Genomic DNA, 17695 nt, shown 5'->3' with positions numbered 1-17695 from the left:
GGGGGGGGGGGGGGGGGGCGCGTTTGCAGTCAGGGAGGTGGGACAGAGAGGACGGGCCCCCGGGGTCGTGGTCCTCGATGGGGCCCCTGCACCTTCCGCTCTTCCTTCCTTCTTATAAACGTCTCATTTTCGGGAACGACCACTGGAACCACTTCAGTGAGTTCAGAGGGAGGAGAACTAGAGGCAGTGAGTGGGGCTTGGGTTGGGTCACCAGGTGCAAGCGTGTGTGTGTGTGTGCGTGTGTTTTTGTGCACACTGTGTGTGCGTCCGCATGTTTGTGCATGCTGTGTGTGTGTGTATATGCTTGCATGCTGTGTGTGCATGTGCACACTGTGTGTGTGCGAGTCTGTGTGTATGCAGTGCGTGCGTGCATGCGGGCGTGCGTGCACAGCTCCCAGCTGCAGCAGGGAGTGGAGAACAGTGCACATTCCTGCGTGGGGCGGTGGGTCAGGAGCAGTGTGAGGGGGAGAGAGAGCAGGCCCGGTGTACAGGAAGGTCCCGGTTTATTTTTACGGAAAAGAGGTGGGACAGGCCTGCTGGGGGAAGGAGGGGCGCACTCTGCCTCACTGGGGCCCCTGACCTGGCAATGGGGGGGTCTGTTTTTCCTCTTCGGTCTGCTTGGAGATTATCACTTCCTCTGATAATTTTACAGGAGTGGAAACTGCCCCTGGCTTTGAAATCCTCTCGTCCTCTCGACTTCTGTGGCTAGAAACAGAAAAATGTCAGTGTTTCTTCTCTTGATTCACCATGTTGTTTGTGAGCTACTAAAATACTAATAATAAGCACAGTGGTTGCTCTTTGTCATTTTAGAACAGAATCTATTTGGAAACTAAAATCTGGGTCAGATAATAGAACATAAAAGAAAGAGAAGATGCAGTACTGAAAAATAAAAGGAAAAAAGACTGTGTCCCACTCTCTTCAGCGACACACACAAGTGTTCTCCAGACTGCGTATTCTACTTGTGCAGATGGGGTGCCTTAAGGAAGATTATTCCTACATGGGTAACACACACAAAAAAAAAAACTGCCGTCAAATCACAGCAAATGTTCAAACATGTAAAGAAGGCTTCCACTGAGTTTCACCCCATGCAGCCTTAGGGAGATCGGCAACAGAAAGCTGGTGTACTGAGAGTCAGGAGGTTCAAGAATGTTCTGCAAGTCTAACCTTGCTGCTCTAACATGAGGTGTATTTGTGGCCATTGTTTTCAACTGCGAATCTAACTGCCAACAATTCCACCTCTGAAGTAAATCCGCACTAGAGGAAAACTATATGGCTTCGATATACAGAGATAAGGGTTTCACAGCAAAAATCAATGGGCAATAAAACATAAAGAATGAAAGGAAACCTGAAGACCAAAAAGGCACTTGAGCCACAATGGCTCCCACCACCCTTTCACAAACATTTTGACCTCTGCATTTATTTAGAAAGGCTAATCTCCAGTGAATGAGTCATGCGCTGGACTCCAGGTGCGGTTCAATGGGTGGTCCGTTATGATAATTCGCAAGCACCATTGCGCAATGTTCCCAAAAACACAGAGCAGATAGTAGCCTTAGCGGAACAGTCATGCTAAACTATTCTGAGGTTTAACAATGGGAGACTGCCAGCTCAGTCATGTGACCTCCAGCTAGCACAGAACAAACTAGAAAAGAATAATATTGTGGAGCATAGTGGAAGTGCAGCCGGGGTGGTGGTCTCGAGCAGACTCACGCCTTTATTAGGGACCAGCTTTATTAGAAGAATGATTTGCCTCCTTAGTAGAACACGGACATGCTCCTTGAGTTATACATGGACACTTCTTCACTAGAACACTGATGTGCCCCTTGATTTTAACACTGAAACCCTTTACTAGAACACTGATATGCTGCTTGATATGAACACTGCAACCATTTTGTAGAACACCCACATGCTCCTTGATTTGAACACTGAACCCCTTTAGTAGAACACCCACATGCTCCTTGATTTGAACACTGACACCCTTTAGTAGAACACTGGCATGCTCCTAGATCCGAGTAAGCGGTACTACCCCTGCACAGTGGCATACATTTTGAGAGTTTTTCTCATTGTTTTCTCTTTGCAATGCCATTCTCTCACGCCACTCAAGAGACACAGAAGCAGCGCCCAAAGCTGCCAGCACCGGTTTGGGTACAGGCTGGCACTGCCCTCTGCCCTAAATCTGCCCTGCAGACATGCAATGGAGCAGACAGGCTGTGTCACCTGCCCATAAATCCCAGTCCCCGTCCTCTCACTACCGCCACACAGCATTATGCTCAACCGGCCTTTCAACAATATTTTCATTTCATTACCACAGCAACGTTCTTTCAAATGAAATTACAAAAACATTTTTTTTTTTTATTTATTTTTTTTTTTTAACCGCAACAATGAACAGTGAGACTGGTCTAGCCCATCATCGCGGGCTCTAAAGCTCTCTTACATCACTCTCGTTCATCCCAAACGCTGGCAAACACAGGCCAAACTGCACACCCATCCCGCCCTCGACAGAGAACACCGTGCTGAGTGTTAGTCAGCCAGCGTGCGGGTCGTCCCCCCGCACCCACGCGAACCAGCACATGCCGTTTCAAAGCACACCCAGGACACACTACTACAGGGGTCTACAGGGGCTGTGAGGAGGAGTACCACACTGAGGGTCTCAGTGCGCACACGCAACACTCAACGTTCACAAACACTGCTACCGCACCGGGCAACACTTACGGCAGGAGTTTTCTGTGTTTGACGGACTCTGCAGTCCTGCACCAAAACAGTTATCAAAAAAACATTACTCAACACTCGACAGCACACAATGACTACGACAACACAGGTTATGCAACTGGCTCGGAGACAAACAGGTGCTTGTACACGATTAATATAAGTAAACCCCCTTAAAAGGCACTTATTCAAATGTATGCCAATGAATGCATGCTTCAAGTACTCTTCCATATAAACACCGCTGGCAATACTGCTGGCATCTTGTACACAGAAGGAAGTTTTATTTAAAGTGTGCTGACTACTCTGCCAGCGCAAAGTGCCCTGCAGTTAGGTGTGTTTACGTTAACTGAAACCACATGTATTCCAGCTTAGGAGAACACAGCTGCTTATCTGTGGACATCAGGATACTTTACAGCTCATGCCTGCAACACTGCAGGAATGCACAGCAGATGCAAGACATCACAGACAACTTAACACAGTGCTTTCCGCACGGTTGTCCATTTTAAGTTTCTACGCACACTGAAAAGGTATTTAGTTTCCTCTGTGGTCGTTTCAAATTTAATGAGCTCAGATGAATGATAGTTCATTATAGGAGAGTAACAGGACTCGGGAGAAACAATCTGCCTCGTAGTACTGAGAGCCAGCTAACGGGGAGAGTGCATGGGATTGGCAGTCAATGGGGACAAGCACTTGAGCTGCATTCAGCGCCCGTATGAGGAGGCTACCCCTGGGTGTCCAGACTCAGCGATGGCACACTCGTGTCACTGGGGGATCATCAGACCACATTTCTGCGAATCGCAGGGATACAGCTGCGCCATCAGAATGCACCGGGGGGGTCCGTGCCCCCCCCTCCCCGAGCCCCCTCGGCATTTACAGACACGCAGCCGGGCAGAAACTTTCCGCCCCTGGCGAGTCTGCCACTCTGCGTCCCCCTCCCCGTCTCTGGGTGTTTAATCTCCCGGTCCACTTATCTACGAGACACCGACTCATTTCTCCAGCTGCACCGGCTCCCCACAAGCTACACATCTGTCAGCTCCGGTTACTATCCGGAAGCATCTACTCCGTTCCACAAGGGGAGAGCTGCCACTTACTTGAGTCTCCAGCTGAGGGGGGTTAGGAATGGAGAACAATAGAAAAGGAAAATAAGGAGGACACAAGCACGCTCACACACAGCACAGAAATTAAATGACAAAAAAAAACAACATTTAAAAATTGATATCCCTTCAGTGCATTTGTAGCCTAAATGCTAGTGAATAGTTAATGATGTCCTCAAACATCACACTAAGAACTGGCTCAGCAAATGTTGACCGAGTCCAAATTAGACTTAAATGCAAGTGTCAGTTTCTTGGTCTGTGAACCCTGTGCTGAGAGTAAAGCAAACAGCAAAATTAACTGAGTTTGCGTTCATGAAAAGACATAAAAGAGTAAAAGACAGAACGGGTGCATTTGGGTAAGTCAATGTTAAGGACATCTGTTGAGTGAATCCAGGCCTGAGACACAGTGAAAGTTCAGTGAGTTGTGGGCTGAGGGGATAAGCTGGGGGTAATTCATTAATCTCTCCATGTGGCTGTCAGGAGATGGATGGGCTTTGAAGAACACCGAGCAGACGAGTGCTGCAGAGCTACAGCCAGTCAGGAAGCTTATCTGCCGGGCTGTGGATTAATAAACCACCCCCCCTCCCCCCCCCCCGTGCCCTTTGACCCCACTGGGAGCCTACCAGAGCCTATTAACTGATTGCTGTACTAATCCAGGTACTCAGGTCTCTCTCTTTTTCATTCATTTCTTCCCCTCCAGTTCATTTGCAGTCATGGCGAAGTGAATCTTATTCGCCGGACAAGTAGCTGGAAAAAAAATTCTGCCTTCTCTAAACTGCAGGCACACTTGCACGAAGGAAAGCATTTAAAAAAGGTGTTATTGTAGCGTATCTGCTGATACTGACGTTTCAAGTAAGCAGAGTTTTTTTGTTCATCTACTCCTCCAGCAACCCTTTAAGCAACCTCCTTCCAAGTGCACCTGGTTTCGCATTACCTGGGGTTTACCTATAAATACTTTTGGCAGCACGCTACCTCTCCTCCGACTAAATCTCATTCGCTATTTTGAGTGGAGGTCAGGGGTCACATATACACAGAACGGCTTTTGATTTGGTAGGCCTGAGGAGAAGGGGGGGGGGGGGGAGGACCTTACCTGCCGTTGCTGACTTGCTGTGGAGAGTGCCGGGATTGGTCAGACGGGTCAGACCGCCTGTCGGGCGAGCGCGACTGACTGCGGCGGTTTCTGTCATGTGACTGATTGGAATGGTCGGATGCCAGTGAATGAATTTCTGAGATGTCTGTTAAAATAAAAGTGGTGTTTACAGTGATACTTTGCTCCAGCATGCATGCTGATGTTGCAGAGAAAATAAATAATAGCAAAATGTAAGAAAATAAAAAAACATGTTTTGCCCTTTCTTCCTTCCTTCCTTGCCTGCTTCCTTACTGTGCGATCACATGTATGCATTCCTGTGCACTTGATTGGATTTGCCAGGACCGTTTGATGCACCATGTGATACCCAGCAAGGAAGCAGCAAAGCATTCAGCTAAAAACAAAGTTAGGAACAACATAAAAGGAAACATTTTGTGCTTGATGGGCTCGTTAAAACCATGACATAGGCAGCTTAATGAGACAAAGCAAAAGCAAGCAGACATTTTTTTTCTTTTCCCGATGAAAAAAACCATACTATAAAAAGCTCTCCAGGTAAGAAAGAAATATAGTTTTTGGCTCTCTCCCATGTCTCTAAAGACCAGCCTTATCTATACTGTGGTTTCCCTTAATTGACAGACGACAGGAGAGATGGCAGACAGCTGGGTTCTGTGAGGAGGAGGCATCCATTTTGAGTAAACCGCTTCAACACACCCATATTGTTACAATGCCCCGCCCCTCTGCTTCAGATGCCTATCAGGTCCTCAGCTTTCGCAAGACACTCCCCCTACCCACAATGCTTCAGTCCTCCCTCTCACCATCTCTGTCAGAGGCGTTGGCAGAGGGGACGCTGTCGTCGAGATCTGGGATGTTGAGCAGGGTTGCCCGCTCGTCTCTCTGTACCACCATCTTTAGCTTGCCCTTTGACCTCTCAATCAGCTTCTTGGCGTCTATTAGGGACAGGTTCTCCGTCACTGTGCCATTAATCTAGAGGAGGGAGGAGAGAGAAAAAGATAAAGAGAAGGGGATGCAGTGGCATGGTCAAAAGCTTTCCAAAACAAATAGTCAAAATACACCTCACCTTACAGAACATAAAACAGTTTCATGGCTTTAATCTTCTCTCAGACGTTAAAAAAATGAAACAGGTAATTATCTGCGGTGCAATCATTGCATTGTTTTTCTCATTTTGTTTAGGAGCATTTCTCCAAATGCATGTTTGAGCACCATATTTCAAAAAGGCTGAGACTTTTAGTCAAAAGTAATTTATTTAAAAAATTCATTACATTGCGTACTTCACAGTGCTTTTAGTACCGTCACTTGTAATGGGCAGAATATCACGTCATATATATTGTATAATGTGAAGTCTCTGCTCCCTTAAATATTTATGCAGCCAAACTTTATGAGGCCGAGAAAGGACAAGCAGGAAAAAAAATGTTAAAAAAAAATATATATATATATATTTATTAAGAGGGGCTGTTCTTTGGACACTGACAAGAGTTTGCAGTCAGCGGCGCCGTGAAAAGTGCACTTAGCAACCGACCGAAAACAAACAAAACAAAAACAAAGCGAAGTGAAACCATCTCAAATCGACAGTGAAAATCAGGATCTGGACTCCTGAAGGTAGCGGTATGTTTTGGACGTGTGTGCGTGTGTGTGTGTGTGCCTCCCTCACCTTTAGCAGCACATGGTGTGCGGTATGTTTTGGGCGTGTGCGCGTGCCTGCCTCCCTCACCTTCAGCACCACGTCGCCCTCCTGGATGTTGCCGTCCCGCGCGGCCAGGCTCTCTGGGGAGATGTCCTTCACGAAGATGTGGCTGGCCAATCGCAGGCCATATTCTGCTTTCAGAGCAAACGACAGCAACAAAGATAGTATTAGCAGAGCACCAGTGGAGACACCATCACTCCCTATGGAGCCTTTCTGAACCACAATAACAAACAGAGTCAACACGTGTGGCCAATCACCAACTCACATCAACCAATCAAAAGCCTTTGCTATCCTTTGGCAAAATGCACATCAGTTATAGTCACTGATATGGCAGTCAATAACACCTCAAATTTCTGTTAATTAAAGGAACAGTTCACCTTCTGGGGTTATTTAAATACCAGTTCAGTTTTAGTTTATGTTTTGATTGGCCCAGACTGTTTTTATGTGCAATGAAAGATATTCTATATATTTATTGAGGCTTCTGGCAACTTGCCTGCTTTAAAATGGCAGGTATAGGGCATTTGGGTGTCTGCTTTATAAAGCCATAAAATGCACTTGAAGTAACTCCAAGGCACTTTAAATATTATGGAGAAAAAAAAAATTCTGAAAAGTGAACAATCCGTTTTAAGACTCATTCTCTCTCCACAGCAAACAAACTAAACCAATCCTCCCCCAGCCTGCCTATGACATCACAAGCTCCCCATTGGTACATAAGCATCTCAGGTTTAAGACGACAAATCAGTTTTGCTGAAGAGCGCAATGAAAACAATAATGCCAAGTGTACCGCAGGTAGCCTCAGGAAACGTGCCTGCAGTAAATCCAGCCCGGTCCGTTCACATTACCGCTCCCAGGACAGGACAAGCGGCCGAAAGCGCGTCTAATCGTGTTTACGGAAGCCTGACAGCTCTGTGTAATGCCATTGGCGGAGCGGAGAATAAAGCCCTTTGCCCACGCGGGCAGTAAACGCGGGGATTGCCCCAGATCATTTTTCTCCCGGCGCGCAGGAGTTTCAGCAAACTGCTGGGACGCGGCGAAACGATCCAAGCCATAAATTCACACCACTTTCCCGTTTGGCTGGAGGCAGCGAGGAGCGCTCTTCGCCGCGCTTTTACTTCAGCTTCCTCATGCGCCGGCGTGCACAGCTCAGCCCGACCCGGACACCTGCCTCTCCGGGTTAAAAGCTCCTTCTCAGAGCATGGTGAAGCATGCACAATTACTTTCACCTGCAGTCATAAAGAATCATCCACCTACTGTACACTTCATATGCCATGCACTGCCACCTGCTCCAGTCCTCCATTATAATGAAACCATCCACGCCACATGTTGTGTGTGCCTGCGTGCATGTGAGTGCGTGTGCGTCGGCGTGCATACGTATGTGTGCGTGTGTGTCTCCAGAGACCACCCTGTACAGCAGAGAGTCGCTGCAGGAGGACAGACCATCTTTCACTTGCATCACACGGCTGTTCACCTGCTGTACAGCTCAGAGCCATTAGACAGGCTGCAGGTGAGAGGCGGTGTCCACAGACAGCCTACCTCTGAAGGGCTAGGCCACACCCACAAAGTCAGCTGACTGAGGATGTATATAAATAAACGATCCTATGCCTGAGCAATTCATCACCGTTTTTCACGAGAGGTGAGTGGCTGCACTCTCCCCCCGTAGGGACGGAGAACTTAACCTTGACCTGGTTACCAACGTGTGTAAAACACCTCTACTACATTCATCACCCTCCAAGATTGCTGGGGCATTCCACAGCACTGGTGGGGGAGGGGGGGGGGGGCGGGGATCTGAATAAAAACCCCAAGGTCCATAATGCAACGCATGAGATCCTGCATATACCCTGCATGCATATAAAGCACAATGCAAACGGCTCATTGCAATAAATAGAAGGACATCAGTGTGCACAAGACAGTCCGGACACAGGACAGCGGCCCCGAATTTGTGGTGCCCACCTTCATTCTTGCGGGACTTGACGAGGGTGACTTTGGCGGGGCGGGGGGGCAGGTTGGAGGTGACGGAGCGGCGGTCGGAGCGGGGCGACAGGCTGCGGTCGCGGGAGGTGCTCCTGTCGCGGCGGGCGGCGCCGCGCTCGTTCCGCCGGCGGCTGGCCGCTCCCGCCCCGCTGCAGGCGCTGGGGTCGGTGTGCGCGTCCATCTCCTCCTCGTAGCTGTCCTCGTCCTCGTGCTCCGACATGGTCTCCCGCTCGCCCGGCCGCGCCATGGGGACCTGCACCTTCCTCTTCCGCCGGATCGTCTGCCGCGGGGGGGAGACACGCGCTTTACCGCCATCGCCACACACAAGCACCGCCAAAACACCGCCAACAACAGCGCCACTCACAAGCACAACAGCACCAGTTCGCTAAACGCTCAGAGCCGCCACTAAAATCTGACTTACTGCAACACCATTAAATCATTAAAAGATAATTAAACTAATCATGTTTGGCTTGGTGTGACTATAACATATGTGCCTGTTCATTGCACACACAGGCACTATAACCCTACTGTTCCCAATAGAGGCGGAGGCTGCATTAAAGGGGCAGAGCCCGCAGTGTGTGAATGCACATGGGCCCTATGGAGGGGGGAGGGGACTCCCATCCTTAGAGGCCATAGGCCCTTCTGCATTTTGTTCTACCTCAGCATCTTTAGTGCCTAACTGAAGATCCACCAGGGGTTGGTGCTTAAAGCAGAGGAAAGGTCATCCCTGACGCGGACTGATTCAATGTCAATAAGGGTTTTGCATACCAATACCTTCCCCCGTTTCGCCGTTAAAAATGGAAGCGGATACCGGCACGTTCCCACGTGCGCCCGCACGGCCCTGGGGGGGTTCGCGTCCAATGCAGAGGACACCCTTGTAAATGTGGCTTGCTGCTGCCCCGCTGAAGATTAATGATGCTCAGAGTCTCTGCCTGCCTCCCCCTACAATGTGGCCTCCACATGAAAAATGACCGATAAAACACCCTCCACCCCTCACACATCCCTTTCGTCCCCGTCCCAGCAGCGGATTTACAATTCTGCTGTTTGTTTTTGATGTTTCATGTGGTAATCTTCAGTTAAAGATTTAAAAATGGTAACTGGCTAAAATGCCAACAGGAGGGAGTTATCTACAGGGCAGGCGGTAGGTTAATTGTGTGGCACCCTGTGCCCTGTCTTGGGTCGGGCACTGCGTCCAGGTGGGGGGCAAGGTTGGGGTTCGGGGGAAGGGGGTACTTACAATTTTTGCATTTTTCCCACTTTTCCGAAGCTGCTGCACGGCATAGGCGTGTTCCACATTATCCATGGAAACAGCGTTGACCATCACGACGCGGTCATTTTCACTGCGAAATGAAGAAGATGTACACCAGCAGTTAAAGTGAGACCCGCTGCTAACTCCTGCTCTGTCTCAAGAGTCAGGAAGGCTTGTGTGTCAGGGGACGGAGGGATCAGGGGGTCAGGGGGTCAGGGGGTAAAGGGTAAAGGTCAGCTGAGTAGGTGTGGGCACAGCTGGCCAGAGGCTCAGGGCCTGAAAGCTGGTGTAAATCAGTCTCCTCCAGGTAAGCAATCCTGGGTTAGCACTCTACACAAACAAAGAAGGGATTAAACACCACATGTGAACACTCAGAGAATAGAGAGAGAGGGAGACCGGGAGATGGAGGTGGAGAGAGAGAGGGAGAAAGAGAGGGACAGCGAACAAGCAAGGAAGAGTGCCACACAAGTTAACTTCACAGATGATACGTTTCCATAGTTACACATAGATACGCTGCCTCAGTATCATGCATAGGCTTGTATTACTGCAATAATTATGAAGTATTAGTGTTGTCAGTTACAATCCACTTGAAAACCGCTGGTAAAATTGCTTACAGGTGAAAATGAAATCCGTTTCACCGTAAATAATGATGATAATAATAAAAAATGGCAATTATTAATTAGAAGTACAAGTACTCATCACTGTTATAATTGCGGTCATTACTATCATGGCGGTATAAATATCACACTTACTGCAGCAGTCCTTCTGCCGGGCCCCCCTTCAGTACATCGGAGATAACGATGGAGGTCTCCCCGCTCTGAAAATGAGGGTTGTCCCGACCACCCGAAATGGCGATCCCGAAGCCGAACCCTGGAGCCTGCGGACGGGGCGGAGAGGGGGCACACGGGGACAGGAGTCAGGACGGGGCCACCAGGCCGCAGCTGTGTGGCCCCCCCCCCCGCAGCCAGGGGACAGGCACGGGGAACACTGCATAAAACTGCGTGTAGGACACCGTGGGAGGATAATGCATGCGCTTCTAAAATAAGAAAAAGGTCCGTTCACAGACTCTGTACTTGTATGTGTGTGTGTGTGCATGTGTCCAGAACTACCAATGAGGACACCAAGGTCATGTCCTCAATATTTTTTTTTCCCATGTCCATTTCTAAGGCCTATATTTAATTTCATTCTTTAGTGAGAACAACAGTTACAATTCATTTGTAGGAGTCAAATAAATGGTCTTTAATATTTTCTCAAATATAAACCTAATCTAGAAGTATATGTACAGAATTTACACCGTAAAATGTACCCATCAATTACAGCATACCTCAGCCTAACACCCACACCCCCACCGAGTCTCTCCACCTCAATATTTTTTAGGTCCTGGCTATGCCCCTGTGTGTATGTGTGTATATGTATGCGTGTATATATATATATGCATGTGCATGTGCATGTGCATGTATGTGTGCGTGTGTGCATGTGTGTGTGTGTATGTGTGTGTGTGTATGTGTGCATGTGTGTGTGTGAGAGAGGGAGAGAGAGAGTGTGAGGTAATGTATGCATGCCCGTGCAGGTTTGCTGGCGTATGGGAAATGCAGATGCACACAAGGGCAAGTGCGAGAGGTGACCTCTCCCTGAGGAAAGCTCTGCTTCACATTCCCCTCACAGTCTCTCTCAACCTCACAAATTTTATACAAATCTCAATTATTCATTATTTTTGCATTTTACAATGCACGTAATTGGCTTTTTATTCTCTGGAACAAACACTCAGACAAACTGAACAGCAAGACTTATTTATAGCAACATTATAATTAACAGTATCCTCATACACGGACAAGTAAAGGAATGGAATTTAATCTGCCAGCAGTTATCCTGACTGAGTATTTCATGGCTTCCACCCACAGTTCTGTGGCCTTCCCTGCAGTTTTTACGCTATGAAACCAAGGGTCACGGAAAGGGAGAACCACTCTCACCTTTAAGACTTTGAAGAGAGGGTTTTTATTTTAATTGAATTTTTTCAAAATTCCAAGTCAGTGTTTTAGAACACCACTGCTTTCGATTACCAGCAGCGATTGTCACATCAGCATCAGAATGTCCCGTTAAGATCACTCTAATGACAAATGTGTGACCTCACACTTCAAAGGGTTACTAAACAAGTGGCCACTCAACAGAAGGAGCTCCACTCTCCACCCTACGAAACTAGCGGCCACTGCAACACAGTGAGACCCCCGCTCGCCCATGTGACTGCAGCATCCGGCCCTACAGGGGGAGCTGGAGCCTGCGCCGCCGTCCCCACAGGTGCTCCGGCACGTCCCGCGCGCCGCCGCGTCTCCGCATAATGGATGGGACGGCGTCCTTAATTAGAGGAGCGCGCGCGTCTTGACAGATGGCCAAGACGGGAAGCGTCGTTAGAGGGCCCGGGGTAATAAGCCGGGAGATCAGCGCGCAGATGTGATTGGGTGGTCCTCGCCCGCAGCCAGTCGCACAACAAGTCACACCGTCTGCCTCCTAATGTCTGTTTTCTCTCCGGGAAGAGCAAACACCATCAAGGAAATTACATGTTTGCCGCATGCACACAGAATTAATTACATGTCTGGGAAAGGGGGTGGCGGTGGAATTGCTGTTGATGGGGAATCTGCTTTGGGATGGTTTTGGTCCCCCCCCCTCCCCGTCTCTCGCTGATCTCTGAGAGGGGCGGGGTTGACCTCGTGACGGAATGATGTCACGAGCGCGCTGCGAGGCTTTCAAATCGCACCTCGCAGGGATTTCATCTGAACTCCGATAAAGCTGCCACTAATTAGATTACTGGTAGTATACGCCAATCTGGTCTAGACAGTTACCTGGCAACGGCAGAAATCCTTGGGTGACGTTAAGTGTAGACGCTTCCTACAGATCCCGCCTAATGCTTCCTACAGATCTCGTATATGGACCAGCCCTTTTAGTGCAAACGGCCTATAGGTTGTGGTTCAAGTGGCTCAGTGATTCATAATCCATTAGCCAAATTGCACCATAAGGTGATACCCAAGAACTCATTTCATGACTCACTGAGGATGAAAGAGCAAAAACTAAAATTGTTATTAGGGTGGCTACCAAGGCAGAAACCTTTAATTTCATGACCAAATCAAGGCATGCTTGATTTTATATTCTTTTTTGAACTTCTTGTGCATGGTGTGAACCTGCACAAAATTTAAACTTGTATGAGCCATCCTGCAAGCTAACAGTTAAAGTAAACTATGTAAAAACCCCATGTTCATTTGTGATTTCATCGTGTTTATTTGTGCTGTCACTACACTCATTTGTGATGTCACTGTGTGAGCAGCACCTCACACAGTGACATGCGTTATACATCTACTCTGCAGAGAAAACAAGTAGAGAGTTTGCTATTCTTGTTAACATGACAGAAAAATCTTTTATAACATATGGCTGCAAATACAGTCACTGACTGTAAAGTGAAGGGATAACTAACACATGAGAAAGCACATCTCCAGTTGAAAGACTTAAGAGATATCTGGGAAAATGTCACATGCATAAATCCCCTGTCCAATCAGAGCTGTCCTGCGATGAGAGAAGCTAATTAGTCTGATTTCTGGTGGCGACAGTGACATGGCCGCCCTGTTCCACGCTGGCCTCGGGCACCGCGTGCCTGGCTGTGCCACGCGGCGATGCGGTGGCGTCTGCCGGAGGGGCGAGGATCAGAACGCCGCGCCACGCGCTCCCTCTTCCTCCCTCCGGCTCTCCTCACATCTCCTCCTCACACGCTAACGCCACGGCGCTGCACGAACACGCAAACCCCCTGCTGTGCCCCCCAGCAGACGGAGGGGGGCGAGAGGAGGATGGAGGGGAAGAGAGGAGGCGACACACTCACCCTGTGAAGAGTCACTGTGTGCTGTTCCCATATTACAGTCTCCTCCATTGCCGCACTCTGCAGAAACAGAAGACACAAGGAAAACATCATTCCACCATTTCACTTCAGTACTGCCACACAATTAAAATGCATAAAACATTGTAATCATTTACATTTTTATTTTATCCAGAAACATTACAAACAAACATTATTATTATTAAGTTAGTAAGTGTGACTTTCATCATGTGGAAAAAACTTAATGTACAGTCTTTTCCCTAAACCCTTGCAGGACTCTCAGAACAGAGTGCCCGTGGACAGAAAGCTGTGGACAGACGAAACACAGACCACACACAGACCACACACTGACCGCGGCCCTGCTCGTGAGGGCAGGATGGGTAGAGTGCTCAAACGCATCACACCACAGAAACCGTGACCGCAGCGCTGCACATATAGAAACTCAAATCCACCGTTTCTCAAAAAAAAGTCCTGCTGGTCCTTGAGAGGTTCTGCAAAGTACAGGATGCCCAGAGGACACAGGGAGACTCTCGGTGAAGGGGAACCAGAGCTGCTGAAGGGTCATCCGTTATCCTTTTTTTAAACAGATACTCAGCTCTCGCGTGCCGCAGTCACAGAGGAACAGATGCCATAGTAGTGCAGTGGCACACAACCCCAGCAGCATCGCACGCTCGCTCCAACTCCCCCCAACTCCCCCCGACATAAAACTCCAAAAGCGGGGTACACAGCAGACCCACCCAACCCCAGCAGCATCGCACGCTCGCCCCAACTCCCCCCGACATGAAACTCCAAAACCGGGGTACACAGCAGACCCACCCAACCCCAGCAGCACCGCACGCTCGCCCCAACTCCCCCCAACATGAAACTCCAAAACCAGCGGGCAGACCCAGAAATTGCTCACATTTGAGCTATTTATTTTTAGACAAGAGAGACGTTTGCCCAGAAAAGACGGGCCTCGATATGAAAGGCCGTAAAACAGGATCGAATAAAAGCCCAGGTCTCGTTTACATCTGCACAGCGTAGGCCGGTTCACAGCTGGTCAGGTCACGCAGAGGTCACGCGTGGGCAAACTCAGCGAAAGGGAGAGGCCTCACCGTTCCTCCCGCGATGCCAGGCAGAGGCCTCACCGTCCCTGCCGCGATGCCAGGCAGAGGATGCCCAGACCGCTTCTGAGCCGCGATGCCAGGCAGAGGATACCCAGACCGCTTCTGAGCACACGCGGCTATAAATAGCTCTCACAGCCGACTTCAGCTGCAGTTCAGTTTAGGTGAGTACTGTCAATCCCCAACCCGCCATCCCACCATCCCGCCGCTGTCTCCACACTGAAAGGCCGCACGGGGACTCAACGTGCGGGATCACAAACATTCAGCGGTCCAGACGTCACCCAGCTCTTTCCACAAAGACAGGGGGTCACTTAAAAAAAAAAAAAACAGCCAAAACACTACAGGGTATTGTGATATAGTACAGGTATGGTGGGGCTGTGCGCTGCAGATGCAGAACTCATGAGCAAATGCTCCGCTCACACTAAGCCCACGGTTACAAAGCACAACAGCAGGGCTCAGACATCTACACCTCTAAGGCATTACGGCAGGATCAACAAACCCAAAATGCAAAACTTCACAGCCCCCAATGTCAGCCTGGTACAATAACCCAGTCCAGTCACGCCCGGCCCCTCTCACCTGGAGCTTAAAATAACAGCCAAGCAGAAAGTGCGGCTCTGAAGATGTTATTCTAACGCGCCGCGACTCCAGACATGACATCATTTACATTTAACGCTACCGCTCGCGCATTCTAATGGCAGTCGTGCTGGTCATTTCATTAAGAGCGCCCCAGCCCTTCGGCTCCAGGCTAAACCAGGAGAATTCAGACACAGCAGCAGCCCACAGAGAGTTTGGCCTGGGTCTGGGTAACAGTGATTAGCAGTCTGTATTTTCTATCGCTAATTTTCCGGTGACCTGTCCAGACCAGTCGAAGCGTAAGACTGTTCAGAAGCGAGGAGGGCGAGCACAGAATAATGGCGGAAACGTTATAGCCACTCTCCTTTCTTTTACTAGGGCTGGACCAATGATTCCGGTAATCGCAACGAAAATACCATGGGAGTGATTTCTGTAGTGATACTGACCTGCAGTTACCCACGCTGTATAAGCATTGCAATATGACATTTGCTCAAGTGTAAAATATTACGGCGTAATGTAGCCTAACCTGTGCTATAAAATGAGATCATCATCAAGGCTTTTCATTCATAATGCCCACGCCTGACTGTGGGGAGAGAGGGAGTGATTGTTTTACAACAAATTCCCTACCAGCAATTAAAATGAAGCTAAACCTGCGAGTCTGGCATTCGACCTCTGACCCCTGCATTCGACCCTCGTATTCCATAGCAATTCAGCTTTAACATTGTCCATTTGTGGGTCTCATTCGCACCGGTGACTCTCATGCCACCCGTGCTGGACATGCATCGCCCGCGGTCAGCCAGACCAATGAGCAGGCCGAGCTGACCCATTTAGGGTAACCCAACCCCCAGTTACGCGTGTGTATCGAGCTTGGGAAAAGGTCACAGAGGTCCCCTGTACTTATAAGACTTTCTAACGATACAGTGTGGCAGTGAAGGCCGGACCGAGTATGAAAGGCAGTGTGTGTGTGTGTGTGTGTGTGTGTGTGTGTGTGTGCTGAGTGTGTGATCCGCGCGTTCTGCCCCACTGAGAGCATCAGATGCTAATCCTGACCAGGCGATTTGTAGCCCAAACTGATGATAACATGAGGGCAACAGTAGAACAATCAGAAGAGTAATCACCATACTGCCTTTCCTTACATATCCCTGCCCTAACACACCATTCATCTCACTCCTCTCTCTGCTCCCCCTCAATCAACTTCCTGTTTTCCTCCTCTCCTAGGTTCTCAAAAACGCCTCACCAAGAACCACATCCTTTAACCCTGGACAGACAGACACAAACACACACACACACACACCTCCCCAGCTGACTGAATAGTGTCAGTTCAGTTTTCCTTAAATGGCTGGGCTCTGAGCAGAAGTGATTGTCTGTGCTCTTCCTGGAATGGTCTGTGCGTTTATCTTTAATGAGACACCTGTACAGAGAAGGGAAGGATCCCCTTATGGCCGCCCAGGATGTGCCAAGTCCCAGCAGGGGTAACCCGGGTAAGAGGAAGGCTGCCTGCAATAATGCGCTGGCCAGACGACAGCCGAGGCCTCCAGACAAACGGGCGCAGCGGAGGGGAAGGAGGGGGACCCGAAACCTGAAAACGCGCCCCAACGACCGGAAATACCTTCTGCTGCCCAATCAGAAACTTCTGGAGGGCTGGAAGCATCAGAAACACAGGCACAGGCAAGCAAACAAATTCCAGCCCTGCCCTGGAACCGCATGTGGAGTCAAACAGTCTACTGAGGAATGTTTGGTTCACCGTTCCCCTGAACACGCATGTGAACACGCGTGTGGAAAATTGTTCCATGAATGAGTGTGAAGCCCTGTCATAGGGGAGGAGGTCACGCCCCTCATTGTTACATCACAACCATCTCTCATCCAGAGAACATGAGCACATGAGATGGAATGAGGCGTGCATTCCCAGTACAGCACAGCTCCGCCCACTCCTCTAAGGCAGGGAGGGGCCAACACACAGCACTTTCTCTGCTTCATTGGTAACTCGGAGAGTAGGCTAAATGACACACATATTCTACTGAGCAGCCAACGTCATTCTAACTCTTGCTGTCCTGAAGTGTATCATGGGAGGTTTTTCACATTAACGTCATCCAAAATTGACCCCCCTTGTGGAGAGTTTGAAACTCCCACAATTATCTAGTTTCACAAGAGTTGTTTGGTAGCAGCACCACGGCGTGGAAAACTTCAGTAAAGCCGGTGTCAGGGGAGCCCAAAGCCAAACCCCAATTTTTAACAAAAGGGGGAGGGGGTGGTAGAATGGGGCAGTGAGGGCCTTGATTTTTTTAAATTTCACTTTTTTTGCCTTTAAACGGACCAAAGATTGTGCCGTAAACAACTGAGAACAGCAAGTCACACCC

General features: G+C 49.1%; 1 protein-coding gene across 15 annotated transcripts in view; it reads right to left on the bottom strand.

The window, feature by feature from the left end:
* LOC118215021 (tight junction protein ZO-1-like) overlaps positions 1–17695 on the bottom strand; it is a 116527-nt gene that overhangs the window by 22755 nt on the left and 76077 nt on the right. For 8 of the 15 annotated variants that reach the window (XM_035395373.1, XM_035395378.1, XM_035395382.1 and 5 more), the window contains 9 exons: positions 13669–13725; positions 10559–10683; positions 9795–9897; positions 8537–8837; positions 6614–6720; positions 5700–5868; positions 4888–5032; positions 2710–2745; positions 581–705 (listed from right to left, as the gene is read on the bottom strand). In XM_035395373.1, coding sequence (XP_035251264.1) covers positions 581–705; positions 2710–2745; positions 4888–5032; positions 5700–5868; positions 6614–6720; positions 8537–8837; positions 9795–9897; positions 10559–10683; positions 13669–13725 — 1168 coding nt within the window. The remainder of the gene's footprint in view (positions 1–580; positions 706–2709; positions 2746–4887; positions 5033–5699; positions 5869–6613; positions 6721–8536; positions 8838–9794; positions 9898–10558; positions 10684–13668; positions 13726–17695) is intronic. The other 7 variants (XM_035395377.1, XM_035395388.1, XM_035395389.1 and 4 more) reach the window with 4 other exon arrangements.

This window comes from Anguilla anguilla, chromosome 16 (assembly GCF_013347855.1).
Source record: "Anguilla anguilla isolate fAngAng1 chromosome 16, fAngAng1.pri, whole genome shotgun sequence".
NCBI classification, from domain to species: Eukaryota; Metazoa; Chordata; class Actinopteri; order Anguilliformes; family Anguillidae; genus Anguilla; species Anguilla anguilla.
The sequence above is the reverse complement of the archived record's forward strand: the minus strand, read 5'-3'. Positions and strand labels throughout refer to the sequence as shown.